This window comes from Lissotriton helveticus, chromosome 2_1 (genome assembly GCF_964261635.1).
Source record: "Lissotriton helveticus chromosome 2_1, aLisHel1.1, whole genome shotgun sequence".
In the NCBI taxonomy this organism is placed as follows: domain Eukaryota; kingdom Metazoa; phylum Chordata; class Amphibia; order Caudata; family Salamandridae; genus Lissotriton; species Lissotriton helveticus.
Genome location: NC_136059.1, coordinates 333,986,067 through 334,009,725, shown reverse-complemented (window position 1 = coordinate 334,009,725; position 23,659 = coordinate 333,986,067). Strand labels below are relative to the sequence as shown.

At 43.9% G+C, this 23,659-nt stretch overlaps 1 protein-coding gene across 1 annotated transcript in view; it reads left to right on the top strand.

The window, feature by feature from the left end:
• The first annotated feature begins 879 nt into the window (after positions 1-879).
• The window catches only part of LOC144819343 (uncharacterized), a 122,593-nt gene continuing 99,813 nt past the window's right edge, over positions 880-23,659 (top strand). Inside the window, exons 1-2 of the mRNA XM_078677284.1 lie at positions 880-931; positions 11,247-11,460. Coding sequence (XP_078533410.1) covers positions 11,284-11,460 — 177 coding nt within the window. The 5' untranslated portion in view covers positions 880-931; positions 11,247-11,283. The remainder of the gene's footprint in view (positions 932-11,246; positions 11,461-23,659) is intronic.

Here is a 23,659-nt window from a genome sequence, read left to right as displayed (position 1 = left end):
CATAACTTTGTCTTACTGCTGGTGTTTGCTGTGCTGCTCTGCTGGCTCATGCTTACAGCAGGGGCAGAGGCTCTCTCTCAGAAGGGGGCATGCTCCTGCAAGTCGAGTAGCATAATTCAAAAACACTGCTAACTGCAAGAATCAGTCATCCCTCTGTGGCTGTAGTCAATGCTGTTACTCTGCTGATGGCGACACGCTAGGCTGAAGCTGCAGAGACATTTCTCTTGACCGGGCCGCAGGCTCAGGAGAGTGAATAGATTGTATGGTGCAGTGCTTGTCTATGGTGGCTGCAGAGGAGTTTTTTAATGAGGGCTCAGGTCAGTGTTCTTCCTATTTTCACCAGGCTGCAACCATTGTCTGTCAGTGTGGCCCCAGGACTAAAACATATATCTTCCGACGCCTAGTCCATGCAGCACCCAAGAGCGTGACTTCCTCTGTCTCACATGGTTAAAAGGTGACCTGTGGCAGTGCGCCCATTAAGGCGTTGCCCCCACACCCGCGCCCGCAGCTCCCTCGGTGTCGCTGAACTTAAGTAAACTGACTCAGTTTAAGTCTAATCGACTTTGGACTGCCATAGCGCTGTCATTGAGGGGCTCGCTGCCGGTAACATTCTTAGAATACTCTGCTGGTTTTTAACTACAAAAAGCATTTTAACTCACTTGTGCATCCTTTGCAAAAGCATTTTAACTCACTTGTGCATCCTTTGCAGTGCTGCTCGCCTATGCCTCCCGGTCCGTCACGGCAAGTTCCGATAAAACGGAGGCGGCGGAGGGCGCGGTCAGCAGGCCCTCACTTCCGGTATGGTGGCAATTCCCGGGGTGAGCGTGCCAGTTGTTCAAGCCCGCAGACTACTTGAGGCTCAGTCAGCGCGGACACGGAGTCTAATCGACTTTGAACTGCAGTAACGCTGTCATCGAGGGGCTCGCTGCCGGTAACTTTCTTAGAATACTCTGCTGGTTTTTAACTACAAAAAGCATTTGAACTCACTTGTGCATCCTTTGCAAAAGCATTTTAAGTCACTTGTGCATCCTTTGCAGTGCTGCTCGCCTATGCCCCCCGGTCCGTCGCGGCAAGTGCCAATTGAACGGAGGGGGCGGAGGGTGCGGTCAGCACGCCCTCACTTCCGGTACGGTGGCAATTCCCGGGTGAGCGTGCTAGTTGTTCAAGCCCGCAGACCATAAATCCCATGATCAGACGGACGCGCAGCGGGCGCACCGGTGGCGCGCCAAAGGCAAGCCCGTCTGCGCCCGTCCGCGCCTGGCCCGGGCCCAGGGCCAGAACCCCTGCCCAAATCGGGATTAAAGAAAACAGGAGGGTTTACAATGGCACAGATCTAATACAACTTTGGTCTAGGTCGTCCTGCACCACTCATAATCCAATAGATGAAATCAAACACTGCCCAAACTGCCCACTGTCCTTTAGTTACGTGCCTTGCAGGACAGCCGCAGTTCAACACCAGCAGGTCAGAACGCACAAACGTACACAGATAAAAGCTGCTCTGTTGAACGAAAGATCCCTAGTAAAGCACAATACAGAGGTGGCCAACCTCATCGACACTCACAACTTTGATCTGCTGTTTATAACAGAGACCTGGGCTAACAAAGCCTCAGAGATAGACCTGTCACTAGCAGTCCCCGGGGGATACTCTACTCTTCGGGCTGATCGAATCGGGAAACGAGGGGGAAGCTTAGCCATCATCAGCAAAGAGGGATTACACGTTCGGGCCTGGAGGCTCGCTGCTCCCCGGAGTGAGAGTCCCTTCCTTTAAAAATTAGCATCACACATAACTACACATTTGACGGCCTTTTGCTGTACAGGCCGCCTAAAGCTAGAAACCCCCTATCTCAATCCCTAGGCCCTGCTCTTGAATCTAGTCTCGCAGGGGCTGATTACATCATCTTGGGAGACTTCAATATTCATCTTGAAAAAGCCTCAGATAATAACACAGCTCTCATTTCAGAGACTATGGCTAGCTGTGGTCTGTCCCAACTGGTACATCAAGGAACGCATTCCGCAGGCCACATTTTAGATGGGATCTTTTCGTCTAACCCCAATATCATAGTAGGCGATGTTATCCTGGTCCTCTGGTCGAACCATAAAGTCGTCAATTTTACCTTAACTATCGACCAGACCTATACCGCTAGGACCCCCCAGCGCAAGCAATTCTCCTTCCAAGAATGGGATAAAATTAACATTGCCAAACTTCACGAGCACCTTGTCGCGACAGTTTCAGGGCTAGCCCAGGAAAGCAATCTTGCTATGGACCAAGTACATAACTGGATCAAAGCGGCAGTGCTGTCTGTCGCACCTCTTAAAACTAAACTCATTAAAGGGAGAAAAATTTCCGAGCCTTGGTTCTCAGAAAAACTCAGATTGCAAAAACAGACTTGTAGGCGGGCTGAAAGGAGATGGAGGGCTAACTACGAGGACAGGGAGAAAGATATCTATTGCAAGACATTAGCCACCTATAAGAAACTTATAACTGAAGAAAAATCGGCTTTCTTTGTAAAGAAAATCAAGGAGGCCAATAACTCCAGTAAAGAGCTCTTTGCCACGGTCAGAAACATCACCAAGACTGCGGCCAAGCAGATAGAAGGCAGTACAGGGCTTTGTAATAACCTGGGCCACTTTTTCATGGATAAAGTAAAGCTCGTATACGACTCGATCCCTATCCCCAACGGACTATTGGAGATCCTCAGCCCGATACAGGAAAACACGCAGAGCCAGTGAAAGCAGAGTTTCAGTTTTCCGCCCCTTCAGCGGATCAGGTGTTCCAACTCATACTAACCATTAAGTCACGGGCCCCCCTGGACCCGTGTCCCCCCAAAGTTTTGCACATGTTCCCAGATCGGCTCAGTAAGCAACTTCAGCTGCTCCTCACTAGGATTATTGAGTCTACCTGTTTTCCTAAGGTCTGGAAAGCCGCCTCCCTTCTCCCACTCCTCAAAAAACCGAACCTTGACCCTTCGATCCCAGCTAACTACAGACCGATCTCGAGAATCCCCTTCCCGGCAAAAATTCTAGAAAAACACCTGAACTCCCAACTTTTCTTCAAAATCATTCAAATCCCCCTGGGGGGTTCCCCAGGGCCCCTCTCTAAGCCACACCCTTTTCAATGTTTACACTGCCCCTTCAGCAAACATTATCAGGGAACACGGTTTCCTTCCAATTTCCTACGCGGATGACACACAAATAGTGGTGGCCATTTCCCACAACACCTCTGAGACAGCAGATAAATTCCGGTTTTGCATAAATCAGGTCAGTCTCTGGATGCAAGCGAATCGCCTGAAATTAAACAGAGATAAGTCTGAGGTCATGCTGCTGGGGGCCGACGCTGACATCTGGTGGCCTGACGGTTTAGGCAGCTGCCCATCACCTGTGGACAGCGTAAGGAACCTTGGATTCATGTTTGATTCTAATATCAAGTTTAAGGCCCAAAGTAACAGTCTCGCCTCCTCGGTCTGGTTCACGCTGAAGCTTATTCGAAAACTACTGCCACATATTCCACCTGACACCTGTAAAACACTGGTAACTATGCTGGCCCTTTCCAAAATGGATTATGGGAACGTCTTATATGCAGGGCTCTAAAAACAGCTCCTTCTAAAACTTCAGCGTCTACAGAACGCTGCTGCCAGGCTGATACTGAACATCCCCAGGTTCGAACCGGTGGCCTCTAGACTTTGAAGTCTACACTGGCTACCGGTTGAGAAAATAATTAAATTTAAGTTAGCCTGCCTGGCATACAAAGCCCTGCATGGTTCAGGCCAGCATTTTCTGAAAACAAACATGGTACAGTACGAACCACCCAGGACCCTAAGATCCAGCAGTGCTAACCTCCTCAGGACTCCCAGATTTAAACAACTTAGATGGGGGGGGGGAGGTTTCCTACTGCACTAAGCGATAACCTGGAACAAACTTCCTGCAGAAATAAAAAACAGCCCATCTTTGCTAGCTTTCAGAAAGAGCCTAAAGTCCTGGTTCTTTTCTGTCTAGCTTGGCACAGGTATATGCACAATGCCTCCACGCTCAGACAGTCTCAGTCATTTCCAGCGCCAAGACGCCCCTGGGCATTCATGCGCTCTACAAATCCGATAATCAGATCATATCAAATCAAATCAGTTTACTTAAGTTTAGAGATGCCGAGAGAGAACTGACAATCATGTCAGTCAGCATGACGCCAGACCGCCCACCCCCTTCAGATTCTGAAGGGGGTGGGCGGTCCAGCGTCATGTTGACTGACATGCATTGTCAGACCAGGGGCAGCAGGCAGCAGCATAAGTGTGCATGTCTGGTAAAGGGCGGCATATTTTTCCGCTGTGCCCATTCTTGTGCACTAGTGTCTCCTCTGGCTTGCGCAAGCCCATTAGAAGGGCAAGGGTTGAGCAAAGACTCAAATCTCGGTCTCCTAATGGGCAGGCGGGCAGCTAGTAACCCTGCAAAGCCAATCCTGGCACTGCTGGAGCAGTACCAGTATTGGCTGAGAGAGGTTGCCACACCAGTGCCGTTCGTGAAGGTGCCAAGGGGAGCAGAGGCGGCGCGGAACGGCTGTCAGGTAAGGTGGTTTTTGTAGCTGTCTCCTGTGTGTTGTTTTATTTTACCAGATGCATTTCATTGTTAACCATTGTGTGCTCCCGTCAGCCACTCCCTCCCTGGTGCTGCGAACGGCCAACGGCCGTCGCAGCCCTGCCCATTCTTTAGAACACCTGCACCGCGGCGGAATTGCCGCAGCGGTTAAGGTGGTAAGCGAATGCACCTGCAGATTTTAAGCACCTTCTTGTTTCACCATCTTTTTTTGTATTATTCTGCGCCTGCTTCCCAACGCTCTCTTCTGTGGACGTCCATTTGAATCTGGGGAAATCTATGCCCCTTGAGGTGAAGGGAAAGGCAATTTCACCAAAGTAACCTGCTGTGACGGACAGGTGGCGAATATGCAAACTTCGGACTGTGGCCTTAGTCACTCTTCCCAATATAGAGACAATGCTAGTTGTGATTTTTGGGTGACAAGTCAGTTTTTTGGCAATTATTCTACCGCATGTGGTTTCAGTTCATGCGGAGCTTCTCCATCTGGGCTTACGCTGCACAGCGACGCTGTGCTGCAATGCACTCAGGATTTCACTGGCTTTGGTTGCTGCAGGGGAAAGTTGCATACCTGGGTGAACATCAGGATACAGGGCTTGTGAATTAAGTTTTATATGTCCGGGACACGGTTTGCATAATTTCAATACCTAATGTATGCCGCATTATTGTACAGCATGTGTTACATATCACTCCAGCAGCAGAGAATTGTGAAGTGCATTACTATCTGACATTATTACAAATGTACTACCAACTTTAAAGAAACTTAGGAAAATAGTCTCGTACAGCCCCAAAGTTACTGAACAACCCTCAATTCACATTCAGTTGGATGGGGAAAACCTCTGTGCCAGCAAGGGATAATGGTTTGTTGCTATGCCAGCAAGTGTATTTCATTGTATTGTAACTCTTGTATAGTGCCTTTTATCACTGACAAGGCTCCAAAGAGCTTTTGATTTTAAGGAAAGAGGGTACTCTCTTTGCTGTGCATGGTTTGCCAAGTTTGGATTTATTGTGTGGTTTATGGAAAGAATTTGGGAGTTGTGTGAGGTTCAGAGGTGCTCTTCAAACAATTGTGGCAAACTTGTGGCCATGCTTAAACGTGCACTGAAGCAGAGATTTGTGAGTTATGCTTACATTTACCTGGGCATTTACCATCTTCTAGCAAGAGGTCTCACAATGGTTACGCTGCTGGGCTAGAGAGCAGCTTATGTGGGAAGAGTTTGGCTGTCGTAAGCAGTGTTCGAGGGGTGAGAAACATGTGATGGGGCCATAAGGCTATGTCTAAGGTAACAGTGATAATGTATGTGTAGATGTGTTCTTTTATTTATGCACAATGAGGTATGAGAAGCACCAGTGCTCGGAGCTTGAGGAGATCTGTACTTCAGGGAGCACAGCACCAAATAGTAGAAAGGCAGGGACTTTTGAAATGGGTGTCCGCAGAGTCTTTCGCCCCACCACTTTCCAAGTCCACCAGCTGCCACTGAAGGTGACACTTAACCGTAGCAGCTGCTGCCACCAGGAATAACCATTGCAAGCTGCCAACCCCAGTGTCCATGACCCTGCGTAGTCATAGCGGGCAGGCGCGCCTAGCAGTTGCCAGAAATAAAAGGAAAGGCACCACCCCTGTGAATCAGGTGTGGGCACTGCCGGGTGATGGTCACCGGGACTGGATCTTGTTTAGTTATTGCTGTGATGCATGCTGTGACATGCCACGTGGTATCTCTGATGCCGCAGCAGGGCAGAGAGTCTCAGCTTGATTGAATCACGCACTGCTCATACCAGGCGGACGTCATCCACTTTGCTAGAACAGATAAGAGACCAAAAAGGCCTAAAAATAAACATAATGACAATGACAGAGTACAAAAGCTGGCATTGGGATGCAAGCTACTGGCAGGTTGTTGTTGAGCTACCGGTAGCTCGCAATCAACTGTTTGGAGACCCCTGGTCTAATGCATGCAACTCTCAGTCTCCCCACAACTTAAAAAAAAAAAATGTGACTTGTGCGACCCGTAGTCTGCTCACGACTTGCACACGGATGGGACTCATAGCCTGCCCACGACTGGGACATCAATGAAGAATGATGCATGCAATAACAAATGATGCCCTCATCGTGCCCATACTTTGCCATACTTTGACATACAGAACCTACCTGGAAAATTAGACCACATAACTCCAAACCCACCACCTGAAGCACCAAGGAAACCTCCCCGAATCCATCAACATTTGGATCACCTCTTGCACGGACACCCTGGTCCCACTCCAAACCACCACCGCCTTCTGGACCATATATCAAGCTAGTTGATACATATGTGACTTGCTGCTCACTAACCATCACTGCGAACAGCAGGAGCACCAATGGAGACTCACCCACAATTACCACAACAGACAGACTTACAAATCTTTCCTCCAACACAACCACCAACAATCAGAATGGATTAACAATACAGCAATAGCTCAAAGGAACTTTTCTCCATAGTGAAGAAATGAATTTCCCATTCCGCCGGGTCCACTGACCATCACCCTCTTGCAGAAGCTCTGCTCTGAGCTCGCTCTGTATTGTCGCAGAAAGTGAAACACTTTGCATCCTGTCAGACCTCTGCAGTCTAGCAGCCCTCCAACACAAAGATGAGAACAAACCTAAAATTGCCCTGACATGCTGACCCACCATCACCCCATGGAAACCAGGTTCAACACGCGCTCTATCCACTCGGGATCTCCCTCAGACCCCAGCCACTACTTCATCTTCACCAAAGAACTCAAACACATCTGCACTGCCATAGGCCTGATCCCCAATGACTCTCTCACTATCTCTACCTTCCCGGATAAATGGAAACAAGCCACCATCTTACTACTACTGAAAAAACTACTGTGAATCTGAAAACACCAGCAAAGTACTGACCCATCTTCCTGCTACCCTTCCCAGCGAATCACTGGCCCAGCACATCAAAGCCAGCAATCTCCTGGACCCATCCCAATCAGGATTTAGATCAAACCACAGAACTGAGATTTCCTTCATCGCCACTATCGACGACATTTGTCTCATAAAGGACCAGATTTAAGTGAAAATACTGCATAAAAGTACAGAGCCAACTACGGTTATCTGAAGTCACAAGTTCAGGCAGATCATGATAGAGCACGGGTCGGAAACAGAGACCAAGTTAGGCCAGCTGAACAAAGTAACGTAAACCCTGATTTGCTGTGCATTGCGAGATCCCATGTCGAGAATGGAACAGTGGAAGTTCCAAGGGGCTTCAAGGCTGCAATGCAATGCAATTGCAATGCAATGCAATGCAAAGTTGCAAGGCTGCAATGCAATGCAGAGCATTGCAAAGTTTTGTATCGTCATCAAGGACGCCATTGATGAGGGGCTCAATGGTCGCTCTTCTGTTATGGCGGAGGAGCATCATTCCCCCCCGCTGATAGCCAGCAGAGGCAAAGGACAAAAATAGAATTATAATTAAACATTTTTATTATCATTTTGTTTGTAGCCCTGCAGGCTGCGAACCGAGGGATGGCTGTAGCTACCCATACGGATGGCTGCAGCTGCAGAACTAGGGAGGAGGGGGAGTGATGAGCACTGCCAAGTGTGCATGACGGTTGACCCGGCCCTATAGGGCCGGCCAAACCATCATGCGCACTTAGGGGCCCATTACGATGTCGGGCAGATCCCCACCGCCATGGTGGCAGTGGCGATCCGCCCGACGGAAACACCGTCTGCCGCTTTTCTGCCCCGGTCGCCTTGCGGCCGGGCGGAAAAGGTTTAATATGGTGGCGGTGTCTATTACCCCCCAACATTTGCATACACAAAGCGGCAGGCACCACGTGGTGCCTGCGCTTCGTGTATGCAAATGCATACATGCATTTTTAGCATTGTGGCGGGCGGTGCTGAGAGCGCCGCCCGCCACAATGTTAAAAATGAGGGATGCTCCCGCCGCTGAGGTGGGCGCATCCTAATTCCCACCACCGGACCCCCGCCCTTATGGTGGGCGGTCCCAATCCCCGTGAGGATGGCAGGCGGGCAAAGTCCGCCTGCCATCCTAATGACCCCTTTAGTCTTTCTCCACCTGGCTGTGTTGCACAGCTTGGTGGAGAAACCAACACAGGCTCCCAGTCTATGTCTGAGCACCAAACCAAGGTGCTCAGACCAATCCCAGCACTGCTCACGTGTGGGGAATAGTATTCCCTACTTGTGAGCAACGCTGGGGTTGGGAGCTGGGAATCTGCGCAGTGTGCAGCAGTTTCTGCTTGGGACTCAAAGATCGTGAGCAAGGCAGCAGCTGCCACAACAGGTAAGTTGTTTATTTATAATTCAGTTTTTTGTTTGTGTTCCCCTTCTCCCTACTCCATGGCTTTGCAAGACGAGTGGCCGCTACTGGAGGGGCTTCTAATGTGAAGTCCTGCATCAAAGATGTATTGGGCAGTGCCGATTCCGAGGGGGGTGTGGGCTGCCTGCACCATGCGGTGTGCCGTTGGGGATGCTTCGCACTGAGTGATTCCAAACTGGGACTGCGAAAAGATGTGGATCACAACTGGGCTGGCAGAGCACTGTCAGGCCAACTTCCAAGGGCCCAGGACTGGGATGGCATCTCTTGGAGGATATTACTCATAGCAGACAGAATCCAGGTGCCGGGCTCAAGGTGGTTGGAGCCTTTTCTGTCCCTGATCAGGAGGCCAGCCAAATAGCCCTTGGAGTCACTTTGTTGGTCCTGGATTCAAGATGCAGATCTAGGTCTTTCACTCAAGATGAAGGACAGCAGGCAACAGAGTAGCAGTCCTTTTTGTTGCAGAATAGCACAGCAGTCCTTTTGAGTTTTCCACAGGTACAGAGGTGCTCTGAAGAGCTGGGTGTGAGGGTCCAATATTTATACCTGGTGCCCACTTCGAAGTAGGGGAAGGTTCTGGAGCATTCCACCCCTTAGGTGTCTGGAATTTCCTGTCTCCCTACCCTGGGCCCAGCTTGTTTGGGGTCACAAAGGACTATTGTCAAACCTTTTGTGAGTATGCTCAGGCAGAGCCTTTGTGACCTGGTAGTGTGGGAGGCTCCTCCCCCTCATCAGATCAGAGATGGTCCATCCTGCCAACACCTGTTCTCCTTCGTCTCATTGCTGGGAGCCATATACTAAGCCCAGCTGCCAGCTACACCTAGTCATGTGACCGAAGGTGCAGGCACCACATGCTAAGGACAACAAAATCCCAACCTTCTAAGTGTCATTTTCAGAATTGTGACTTAACATCTGACTTTACCATTAAATTCCTTAGACATGAAACTCGATATTCCTACCCGCTCTCAATTGAAAGTTATCACTTATTAAATATAATACGTTAACCCAATGTTATCCTATGAAAGAGGTAGGCCTCAGAGTGGTGAAATACGAATTTAGTAGTTTTTACTACTAGAACATGTAAAATGTAAAAGTACATTTCCAGCTTTGTTTACATTGCCAGGTTAAAATGGGGTTTAAAACTGCACACACAGACTCCAATGGCAGGCCTGCAGCTTGTTTACAGTGCTACTTTGGTGGGTTGCACAATTAGTGCTGCAGGCCCACTAGTAGTATTTAATTTACAGACCATGGGTACATGTTGTAACACTTTTCTAGGGACTTACAAGTAAATTAAATATATCAACAGGGTGAAAGCCAATGTTACTATCCTTAAAGGAGAGTGCACAAGCATTTTAGCACTGGTTCATAGAAGTAACGTGTGCAGAGTCAGCAAAAACAAAGTCAGTAAAAACAGGAGGGTGGAAGGCAAAAAGATGGAGGAAAACCATGTGAAGAATGTCAGGTCCAACAGAAATATAATCGGATTATCGAGCATATAAGCATAAAGGCTCCCCAAAAACAAACTGATTGTTCAAAACTCATGAGAGCAACGCAGAATCCAGATGAGTCAGAACATGGATATTATAAGAGATTGATGGAGATTTATAGACAGTATAGTGAAGTTGATGACCTCATGCAAGATGGTGTTTCGGGATTTCTTTCTGCATTGATGTTGGAGTTGCGTCTGGAAATTAGGTTGCATAATCAGCAAATTGAGAAGAGTTGGCAAGCTAAATAGTTAGATGAAAACATTGCCTTTACAAAGTAATGCAGTGACTGTTGCAGTGCTAAAAAGAAAATGATGAAGAAGAAATTGATGGTGGCTCAGGCATAGGTTTTTCAGAAATGAGGTCAAGGTGCTTTGCAGACACATGGTTTTAGTGCTGGTACTGGTGTAGGTGTTCAAGGTGTTAATACACACGTGAATCGTGTTCAATCTGGGTAAGACAGAATTGGTGGGCTTCATGGGCTTGGTAAGGGATTTATTAACAGTTTTAACATGAATAATGTGAATAATAATGTACAGATGAGAAATAATTTGTGCCACAACTGTATGAAAAATGGGCAATGGAAACAGGATTGTAGGTTTAATACAAATAGATATCAAATTGAGTAGTAAATGGTCCCCCAGCTGCAGCTGAATATGAATCAAATTACAATGTGAATGGTATCAGCCCTACTGGCCTCTGTGAGAACATGCAGAAACTAAGACGGTTCACTGGGAATATGCCTTCAGCCCCAGTTGTGCAACAGCTGATGCAGAATAACATGCAGGGACTACAGTCAAATTTGAGATTTTCAGCAAAAATCTACTGGGATTAATGACCCTTTTTTTACAATTTTCAGCTACACTCGAAATTCCTACAGGAGTGAGTCAGTCACAATGAAGATAACTGAGGGGAAGGTAGACCAGGATGGTCCTTTTGAAGAAGTAAATGGCCATCCAGGATCAATTTTAATCCATGCAGGTGCTATCTGCTCCAGGGTTAGACCAACGGATATTTTCAACCTGCCTCTCTCTGGAGAAGAAGTCCGGGTTACATGTATTTCAAAGAAACAGGTAAATAATACGTTATTATATGATGTCCCAGTGAACATTAGTTCAATTAGAAATGATCATCATTTTATAATCAGTTAGATGAGTTCACTTAATTTACCGAGATGTGATCTGTTGTGTATACTTAACTGTGTAACTTACTGTACACCTGATGATTTTGGTGTTCACAAAAAGAATGAGGATTCTTAGTTTAAAATAAAATATATCTTGGATTGATTAAAAGTGCCCAGCCAGTGCCAATCTCAGTAAAACCGAATGCAGCATATCCTCATACATCTAAATGCAAGCTAACTCATGAAGCGGGGGAGGCGATTAAACCTATTATTGATAAAACGATTGAGCATGTCATTCTAAAAGAAGTACATGGGAGTACATGTAAATCTCTGATCATGGGAATAAAGAATCACAGTGGAAAATAATTGATGCAAGCATAAAAGCAAAATGCTTGACATTTCCATGGTTCATTTCTGGACATTCCCTGTTACAGGCCAAAGACCCACCCACACAAGTGGAGTTGTAAATGGAGGAATATGGGAATGCTGGGTAGAAGGATTTTTGTAATTTCCTTTAGATTTTGGAACTTTCCTCAACAGAAATGTAAGAAATGTCTATGATTTCAACCACAGTTTGAAGTTTTCAAGGCATTATGTGTAGAGTGAGTCAATAAGCCAAACACCACTAGACTCTACAGGGTGTCTAGTTTTCTGAAAAGTTTGGAGATGCTAAGATTGCCTGGGTACCAATTCAACCCAGGCCAAAATACCACAGCTGCCCATATCCAAAGAATGATTGGAATTTAAATATTTCCACAGTGCATTTTGAGACCTACTCTGTCTCCAGTAACAAGCATATTCACACAAGCGGGGTATAATTGTTATGAGGAGAACCATGAGGGTACTATGTGGTAGTAAAATTGCATTTCCATAAATTTTGTCTAACAGAAAAGTGAAGTAATACTGTACTTTCACCCAAATTCTGACTGTTGTATGTAAGAATATCGAATACAAAATATTAAGGGGCCAAAATATTGGAGCCTAAATACCAAGGACCAACATATTTCAAAGATAAGTGAATATAGGTAAGTATAGATTTATACACAACCCCATGCCTTCTAGATACATATATCATACACTTAAGAATATATAGACTCACCTTCACAATATTTTGGTGCTTGATATTTAGGGCTCAAACATTTGGCCCTATAATATTTTCAATACTGTTGACTGTTGGAAAAGCAAGATTCACATTTGCAGAGCATTCTTGGTAAGAAAACTAGTGGGATCCATCAAATCACACCTCCATGGATTCTCCCGGGTGTCTAGTTTTCTGAAGGTTCTAGGGGCATTAAGTTTCTTGCAAGGCAGGCAGGCCTTAGATTCATACAGGTCATGCAACAACCACAATAGTCTATATTCAAACATCACTAGCTTTCTTCACATGGTCACATTTTTGCACCTTTCCTATTCCATATAGGCCCACCCACACATGTAGCGTACTGATCATATTAGGAAGACTGGGAATGAAGAATAGAGGAACATTTGTTAGTATACACAGAATTTCTCTATACTTCTGTCTTTCAATTATACACAAAAAACATGTTGAAAACATTTCCTTAGCATAACCTGGCATTATGAGTTTCTCATATACCTAAAATGAAATTCATACTCAATTTGTATTCATTTTTTTACGATAGAAATATGGTTGGTACAAAAATGATATATAACTGCGACCACTATTGTTTTAGTTCAACAATTAGTTTTATTAGAAAAACTTTGTGAAATCTACACAAATGACCCCTTACTGAATTCAAAACTTTGACTAGTTTTCCCAAATGTATAGTTTTCCAGGTTCACCCATAGGTTTTACATTCTTTCTACCACAAACTGCAAGTCTATCGAAAATACAAAGGCAGGAAATATTGACACAACAGATATGACTGAAGGAAATGTGGCAACATTTGTTTATGTTTTTCAACTTTCCCTATCTCTAAAAGCTAGGAATAAAGTGATCTTAGCACAGCAAACCTTTTGTTGATATAATTTAAGAAAAAAACAATACTTTCTTGCACAGTACTTTTACCATTTTGTGTAAAAAGAAAAGGTTGCCATATTTCTGTTATTTTTTTAGATCCAGGTTGGGGAACGCCGATAGCCTGAGTAACTTCATAATCACCATGTGGTAAAAGCAACACGATTTGTCCTTGATAACTTTTGGGGAAATAGAGTTATGAACGTTTTAGTCTGAACTGCCCAAATATAAAAAATATCTTAGCACTGGAGGGAAAGCTTTCAACACCCTAAACATGCAATATTGACATCCCAATGCGCAGTTTCTAAAAATTAAAACATATTTTTCAGGAAGAGTTTCCATAGGCACAAATAGCACAGGTGAAGTCTTCAAAGTTCTACAAAGATTCATATTTCTATGGTGTATTAATTTTGCCATCTAAAAAATGCTATCATGCTGTGGCGTCCTATGATCACTTGTTACAGATAATGTTCAAAAGACCAAATCAGTCATAGCAGTCTTCAACCCATCGTCCTACATCATCATCATTCCACAGGAGCAGCTCCCAGAGAAAAGGGTCTCCATTACTAAAGGTCATGGGGGAATATCAGCAAGGAACGGTGATGAATAACACACAGTGTGCTTAGAGCTTTGTTATTCATCGCCGTCTATCTCTGGAATTTATCGCCCTAGTAGCGGGTTATGGATGTATGACATTACAACACATGCTTTTACCACGCATGCCTTTACATCGCAGTTTTTACAACACATGCTGTTACAACGCATAGCGCTGAGGGGTGCTGGATATTGAATAGTTTAATTTACTATTCCAACTCCAGTCCCCGTGGATAGTAGGGAAGGTGTTGGATAGTAAACTAAATCCATTCCCTATTCTAGAGCGCCCCCCAGTGCAATGCGTTGTAATGACATGCGTTGTAATAGTTGCGTCGTTGAGGCACTGCGTGGTAAAAGTTGCGTTGTAAAGGATGTTTCCCGCGCGTTATCAACAACGCGTTGCTCCAGGGCGATACAAATTCCAGAGATAGTGGGGGAAATCGCCGTTTTGCAGGGAACATCGCTGGTTTTCTAGCAATGTTCTATGCAAAGGGAGATAGCCTTGCTGATACGACCCTGTGGTCGTAGCAGCATAATCCACCCCCTATGTTAGGGATGGGTAAGTCAGGATTTTAGCAGACGTTAGTTTTTGGAGAAAACGTCTGCTAAAATGCTGGGGCAGCCTTGTAAATATCATGATGTGCACATCAGCGATATTTGAAAAGCATTACTGCGCAGTGACGCCCACTTTGCATCTCACTAGAGATGCAAAGGGAGGCGTCGGGGAAAAGGGTGCTAAGATGCGATTACGCATGTTAGCACCCTCTTGTAAATAGGGCGATAGTTTTATCTCCGCTTTTTTGGCTTTTAAAGCCAAAAAAGCGGAGATAAAGCCCTTGTTAATATGCCCCATGGACTTTATCCAAGGTTTGCCAGGAATAGAAGCTGCTACCCTTGGCCTGCCATTTGGTAGTCATGAATGAATGAATGAATGAATGGAGCATTTTGTTAGCCAATAAATATGGTGCCCTAGCACTGTTGCAATATAAACAGTAAAAATGGGGGGCTGTCGGTAGGGCCGAATTACCTACTATTGTGTTTCTTGCTTAAAGACATATGGCCAGGATTAGATCGAATGGTAATAGGAAGACGGTTCCAATATTTAGCAGCAAGATAAGAGGATGTTTGACCTCCCATGTGAAACTTAAAGATCACTGGGATCATGACAAGGCGTGATGCTGATGTTCATTGAGACCTCGGAGGGATGTCGTATGAAGAAAAGTCCATAGAAAAAGAGGCCCTATGTCTAAGAGTGACCCTGGGGCAATGCATAGAACCTTGATGACAATATACTTCCTCACAAGTAAGCAGTGAAGTTTGATGTTATGAGACCATTAGGAGGCGCAGGTAGAATGTGCCAGCAGTAATCTAGCTGCCAAAGATGGAGTGTTTGGATGGAGGATTTAGGCAAACTGATGTACAAGGAATTAATAATAATGATAGATAGAACCACCATTTCATGGCAGTGAAGAAGGAAACGTGGACTGTCCTTTCTTAGCATGCACATGCACAAGATGCAGGAAGAGATGAATTTGGTAATTTGGTCACTGAAGTGAAGCTCACTTGGAATGATGACTCCTAGATTCTTAGAAGCCTGCACTGGAGTAGGAAGAGCATCGAATTCTGGGTGCCACCATGCAGTGAACCAAATGGTAAGAGGTGCCCCCGGAAGGATAACTACATTTTTGTCTCTAATGAGCAGGAGCTTCAGAAGTAAAGTGTACTGGGCTTTTATTTTACAGACACTCAGGCCTATTAGCTACAAATTTCGCAGGCCAGAATTAAAACCATATTGGGGCCGATTTGTTATTTTTAGCGCATGGCTGGGCTGCATTGTTCAAGCAGGTAAAAGCAGTGCAGCGCCATATTTACTAATTATAAAAATGTCTCTCTGCTGCAAACAGGCCGCCTACTGCCATGCACTGTATGCGTGATGTGTAGCATAGGTTTTATACTGATAATATACTCTCCTAATTCAGACTACTATACCTGGACAACTTCTATAATGTGTTAAATATTGTATACGTGCTGTACAATGGTGCACACATGCACTATGTTGAATATTTGGAAAAATGAAAACATTTGTCCCAGTGATTAATGTGTAAGGCAGTAGTGCCAAGGCTCTAGTCAGGAGGCCACAGCAGCTTGCACCACCATTGCCCCGGCCATGCTGCCAACGATAGATTCAACACAATTTCTAACATCACACTCCCAAATATGACAACTATGTAAGCTATGGGAATGGCTTGGTCAGCACATCATAGTCATGTTTAATGTATATTGAATGGATAATGAAATGTTATTGTGATCACCTCTTAATGAGCCCTAAAGGCGCCACCCAGTGGCAGACTGACACAAGCACTGTGTTGACAATTAAGTGCCGGTTATGAGCACTGGAAACCACCAGCTCAAATTAAGTACTGATTTCTCCATTTTGAGCCTGTTTCAAGAAGGCCTTAATTTTTCACACAAAGCCAATAAGTATATCTGAGCACTTTGTGTGACCATGTGCCTGCGCAAATTCATGGAAAATCAAATCCACCCCACTGTCGTCAATGTATGGCATGAGAGGGAGAGAGCAGGGAAACGCCATCTTTGTTAAGAAGCTGTCCTCACCCTTCATCTTGTTCCATGTTAAACCCGAGGAATCCTAAATAGATCCCACCGTGTTTTATAATTAATACAGTTAATCACACTTTAGGGCAACATCAGTAAATATTCGGAACTGGATGGAGTGGTGGACTACCGAAGTTCAAAAATGTTCAAATAAGGAAGCAATATCAGTTTCTTCATTGAGATCAACCTTTATTTTAATTCATCAAAAGTTGTGAAAACACGGAACATCAGCCAACGCGTTTCGTTCAAGAAGTGAACTTCATCAGGGCAAAAATATATAAGATGAAATGTCACAATCACCGGGAAGAACCGGGACACCTAGACTCTCAACGGAGGCCTGGTAACACTGGCCCTTATTATAGAGGCCCACTGAATTATTTTATGACTCGATGGGATTTGGGATGACACTGTACCCCTCATTCTCCATGGTGATTGTGAGATTTCATCTTATATATTTTGCCTGGCCCACCTTCGTGCAACTCTGCCACGATTTTCTGCCATTTTGGGGTGGGGTGGGAATGGATCCTTCCCCCGTCCATCTGGTGTCTCTTGTGACCCCCAACTCCCCCCCAAGCCTCCCCTTCACTGGCGCAAGGTCCCCATGATTGTGTCTCCTGGAAGGGGACCTCCGCTTACCTCTTCACTATTGCCGCTCCCTCAGGCTCTCCTGCGGAGTTCGGCCGTTACCTCTACATGCAGCTCTCAGGGACCAAGTCCCAGCGGGGGCCGGGCAGAGGAACGATCGCAGCTCTACTTCTAGAATTCTCAGCAGCATTGGATAGGATGAGATCCGTATTTGCACACTAAAAGACCGCATTGGATTTCAAAGTGAAAGTTCTAGAATTATTCAAGTCAAACTTAAAAAACAAAATGCTCACAGGTGATCAAAATAGAACATGCATTATCTAACTCTCATGGATCAGTTCTAGCTCATGCACTCTTCAACATATACCAGAGCAACCTACTCAAGAACCCTGACATACACTATATCATTTCGCAGACGACACCCAACTGAACTTAAAGGTCTCCTCTCCGGCTAACATTGTGAGATGGCCACTGCTTTTGACAGAATATAATCCTGGGTGACGACCCACCATTTAAAGCTTACAGCCAAAAAACAAATTTCCTCTTCTTTCTGCATACTTGCAGACTGGACTTTCTAGGCTGGCCTGCCACCGTCGCTGAGAAGGACCAATTCCTGGGTTTCACTCTAGAGGAAAACTACCTTTCCTTAAACACATCAGTGTGACCACAAGATCGAAAAATTACCATGTTAGACTAATTCAAGATATCAAACTCTTTCTACATGTCCAAGACCCGAAGACTGTGATACAGGGTACCACACTATCAAAACTAGACAATGGAAATGCCATTCTAGCCGGGATTTCGAAATCTCACACTACTACAACGAAAGCCTCACTACACCCTACTCCACGCTTGGAGACGGGGGAGACTAGCCGATTGGATGGCATCACACCGATGTGGGCTTCCTTAAGTTGGCTGCCTATTTAAGGGATATCTGTTACATTCTCCTACATTATTACTGTTCCTTTAATTCTTGTAGAATGTTAGTGACCACTGTGTGTACAAAGGAATGTAAGAGTCAGTTGCTGCTGAGCTCCTGTACTGGTGACATCTGAGGGTCCTATCTACAAATAAACTACAAGCTGCATCAACTTCTTCTCTTTATTACTTGTAAAAGTGGCGACGAGCGAGGAAAACGACCCATTTGACCCTTGGATGTTCTTTTCATTTTAAAATTTCTTGTATTTTTTTTTCCTACAAGCAAAAAAAAAAAGGAATCAAAGAAATCGCCTTCAACTGAGGAATCAATAACCAAAACCCATCTGCAAAACAACTTTCAACAAGAACAGCTTCGCATGCAGTGAGTTGTCATAATATTATCATTTTTTTATTATTTCCAAACTCTGGAAGCGCTCGTTAATGCCAAGAAACTCTGTTTCCAAAACTATTATTGTGTTTTACTAAGCGCTGATAAATTGTTAAAACGCCTCGTTAAACAACCTTTTTCGTTTAATTGAGTAAGCGCACAACAGGCATATAAGCGCACAACAGGCGTGTAATTTCATTTTTGCATCCTTTAAAAGACAAAGCATCTGTTGGAACGCTCGAGCGCATCGGCATGCAACTTCCAGCTGACTCTGCACCAGCGTCATAAGCGTCATACGTCAGGCGCACGAACTGCAGACAGTGTCAGGCATCACGTTGCGTAGCGGCCATCTTATATCTCCAGTTGCATAGCAACGCGTCTTTTACCGATTTCAACAACATTAACCCAGCGTTAACCCAGCGTTTATCTTCCAAAAAAAAAAAAAAAAAAACGCAAACAACAATCAACTCGTACCAAACAGAGCACTCGCCAAGCTTTCCTTTTCAACTATATTTTTACAACTAACTATTGCTTTAACTTTGACTACTGCTACAACATTGATATGACACTCACCTGCTGCCTTTCTTCGTTTCCTCTGCATTGTATTCTGGGAAATTGATTACAAAGCATTCTGGGACATTTAAAAAAAAAAAAAAAAAAAAAAACATACTTTATTCGTTTTACAAACAACAGTATTCAGCATCAAATTTACTGGAAAACAGTTTTTTTTTCTCAGCATTCTTCTAGGAATCGACGCAGACAACGGTGACTACTTTTGTGGTTAATTTTATTTTGTTCAAAATACCAACTTTGATTATAATATTATTCCTGTGATGTTATTGTGTATCTTATATTAATTTGTCATAATTCGACATGGAAACTAATAATATTTTAGCTCCACCCAAATTCTTACAAGACCCTGGTATACCTCCTATGAATTGGGAGGATTGGCGTGAATCCTTCGAAACTTATTTGGAGGCAATAGGAGGAGAGGTATTTCTTGCATCACGAAAATTAGCTTTACTCAAGCACAGTCTTGGCGTAGAAGGTAGAAAAGTACTAAAAACATTACCTATTGTATCTTCTGTTAATTCAAAGGTATGTGCAGGAGGAGATGAAGATCTCAGTGAAGAGGAAATTGTGTTTGATTGTTCCAAACTTGAACCACCTCTGTCTGATGAATATCTAGATGCACTTAATGCACTAGAGGAAAATTTCGGTAAAAAAACTAGTATTGTTGTAGAAAGACATAAATTCTTCTCAAGAGCACAGATGGTTGGGGAAACTGTAGAACAATATGTTACTGCCTTAAGAAGGTTAGCTGTCACTTGCAGGTTTAAAGAGTTACATGAGGAAATCATAAGGGATCAGTTCATCAATAGAACTAACAATGTTAAAATACAGGAGAAATTACTTGACTTAAAAGATCCATCTCTCCACAAAACTATTTCTATTGCCAGGAGGGTGGAAAATAATTCACGTTATGTCAAAGAGTTAAACATTACGCATACTACAGATCGAAAGCTAACTGACAGTAAAGATTCTGGCGAAGTATGTGCGGTATCCAGTAAGCCAAAAACTTTTGACACCAAGCATAATGTCAGATATGATAGTAGAATTAGACCTCGCAATTTTTCTGGTGCCAACAAAAACACTGTATCTTATAACAAGATGTCTTCTAATAAGACTATGCTTCCTAACAATAAGCAGTTTTGTTTTAGATGTGGGAATGCCAAGCATACCACTGAAAATTCTTGGTGTCCGGCGTCTAATGTCACTTGTTTCAAGTGTAACAAATCTGGCCATTTTTCCAAAATGTGCAGGTCTGGGAATCCCAATGCTTGGAAAAGCTCTGTGAATTTTATTGATGAATCTGATGACGATAGTGATATTGAAGTTATGACCATTTGGAATGAGGATGAGGTTAATCATATTTCTGAAGAAATTCAACCACCAAAATGTGAAGTCACTATCAACAACCACAAGTTATTCCTTTGGGCTGATTCTTGCTCCCTGTATACCATTATCGATAAAACTATGTGGGAAACGTGTGGTAAACCCACCTTAGTTCATTCACAAAGATCTCCTGTGGGGTACCTATGCATTAGACTACCTGTGATCGGATGTTTTTCATCTGAGATCATTTTTAAAGATAGGAGTACTCCTGGAACTGTCTATGTGGTAGAAAAGGGAAGAGCCTTATTAGGATGGAAAGAAGTATGGAATTTAGGTTTGACCCTTGATCCAAATCATCCTGACCAAGTTTTACTATCTCCCAATTGGCGTAAAATAAATTCTGAAGAAGTACTAGTAACTCAGGATGATAACAGTGTGTCAGAATTACATAAAAAGTTCCCTGATTTATTTAATCCCAAATTAGGGTGTCTTAAAAAATTTGAACACAGAATTGTTCTTAAATCTGATTGTACCCCCATTGTTCATAAAGTACGTAATGTACCGTTAGTGTTAAGGTCTCAACTCAAAGTGGAGTTAGATCGCCTTTGTCACTTGAACATCATTGAACCAATCGAAGCTTCTGAATGGCTTAGTCCAGTAGTTTTGGCACGCAAATCCAATGGAAAATTGCGCATGTGTGTTGATCTGAGAGATTTAAACAAAAATATTTGGGTAGATCGCTTTCCTTTACCCAAGATTAATGAAATGGTTGCCTCTGTTAAAGATGCAAAATTTTTCTCGTCTATTGATCTATCAAATGCATATCATCAGATAAAGTTACACCCAGAATCCCGTCATCTAACTTCTTTTATCACTCCTGAGGGTGCATTTCAATTTTTGAGAATGCCTTTTGGATTATCTTCTGCTTCAGCCGTTTTTCAAAGAGTCATGTGCAAAGTCCTAGAAGGCATACCTAACATGTTAGTGTTTCAAGATGATGTACTTGTATGGGGTGCGGACAAGTGTGACCACGACATGATTTTGCATGATGTATTAAGTAAACTTCAAAAGGCTGGTTTGACTGTAGCTGCTGAGAAATGCAAATTTGCTACCAATGAAATAGAATATCTTGGGCACACTTTATCTGCAGATGGTGTTAAACCTAAAAAGAATTTATTGGATGCGATCAAGAATGCTCCGGCACCATCTGATAAAGACCAGCTCCGATCCTTTTTAGGTCTTGCCGAGTATTACTCGAAATTTGTACCGAATTTTGCCTCTAAAGTTTTCTGTTTAAGATTGTTGATGAAAAAAGATGCAAAATTTTTGTGGTCCACGGAGTGTCAAACAGTGTTTGATGATGTAAAAAGAGAGATTGCTAATGCTGTTGCTCTCAAACCCTACGATCCCAGCAAGAGGTCGATCATCGTGGTGGATGCTAGTGCATATGGGCTTGGAGCTGTCTTGATGCAAGGGAAAGACAAATTTGAGTGGGTGGTAGCTTTTGCCTCACGAACATTGAAGGGTGCTGAATCTTCTTACTCTGTCATCGAGAAGGAGGCTTTAGCATGTTTTTGGGGAGTTAATTATTTCAGGAACTATGTCTGGGGCACTAATTTCGAGTTGAGAACGGATCATAAGCCCCTTGTTGATATTTTTTCCACTAAGGGTGCAGGGAAAGCCACGCCTAGAATTGCCAAGTGGATATATAAGTTACAAGAGTATGATTTTACAATGGAATATGTACCTGGAATCAAAAATGTCAATGCTGATTGCCTTTCTCGACTTCCTATTGGGGGTGAGGATATTCCGGTTGAACAAGATGAAGACTGGTCAATTGCTTCTGTGGATGAAGCTTGTAGTGGTGCTATAAGTTTAGAGGTATGGAAACAAGCTGTTCAGGATGATGTGGTATTGAAGGAGGTAATTACACGTTTAGCATCACCATTCAATAATTTTTCTTGGAGTGATTCTGACTTATCCGAATATAAAACTGTTTGGCCTGAACTCTCTTATGACCTTGTGATGGGTGTGGTTAGAAGAGCTGACAAACTTGTTGTACCGTCTTCCTTACGGAATAGGTTACTGGATCTTATGCACGAAGGGCACTCAGGCATGTCTGGGATGAAAAGAAGGTGTAGGTGTGATTTCTGGTGGCCAGGTATGGACAAAGATATTGACAGATGTGTAAGGAATTGCGCTGCTTGCACGTGCAGTGACAAATCTCATGTTTCTCAAGAAACCACAATTTCTGCTGTAGCATTTCCGGATGGGCCTTGGCAGAAACTAGCTATAGACATTTGTGGCCCGTTCAGTGTAGGTAGTATTACTGGCAAATTTGCCATTGTATTGATGGATTACTATAGCAAATGGCCTGAAGTTGCTTTTGTTAAAGAAGTTAAAGCTTCCAGCATAATTAACTTTTGTGAGGAGGTTTTTCATAGGGAAGGTTTTCCTGAGAGCATCACTACTGATAATGGTCCACAATTTGTTGCTTCAGAGTTCCAAAGTTACTTACATTCTTGCGGAATTAGACACATCACTACGGCTGTTTATTGCCCAAGAGAGAACGGCATGGTAGAAAGGTTCAACCGTGTTTTAAAGGATTGTATACAATTAGCTGTCTCTGGTGGTGATGATTGCAAAGTTGCTGTCAAAAACTTGGTTTGGAGTTATAGGAATACTCCACATTCTGCTACCATGGTGTCTCCATTTCATCTTCTGAAGGGGCGTTCTGCTGGTAACAAGGTGACTCCTGCTTGGATGCTCAAGGTTTCTGCTGGCCGTAATTATAAAGAAAATCTCGACAGTAGAATGAGTCTTTACCAAAAGAAGTATGTGGACAGGCATAACGACAAAATTATAAAACATGCATGTAGTTTCCAAATTGGTGATTGGGTCAAGTCTTCTCGTTTTGGGTTGTCCAAGGATGGTTCTTCCAGGTGGTCTCGTCCCAAGAAGGTGTTGAAAGTATTGGGTAATTGCGTTCTGCTGGATGATGGACAGAAGTGGAATATTTGTAATGTTGTTAAGTGCAATGATTTAGAGCTTGACCTCTGGTTAAAAAAGGAGTCTGGTTCCAGATCTGTTCCTTGTTCCGTTCATTCTCCGCGTGTTCAACCCACGTCATCTGATCTTCCAAGGTTGGATGTTTCCAATTCCAGAAGGTTATCTGGA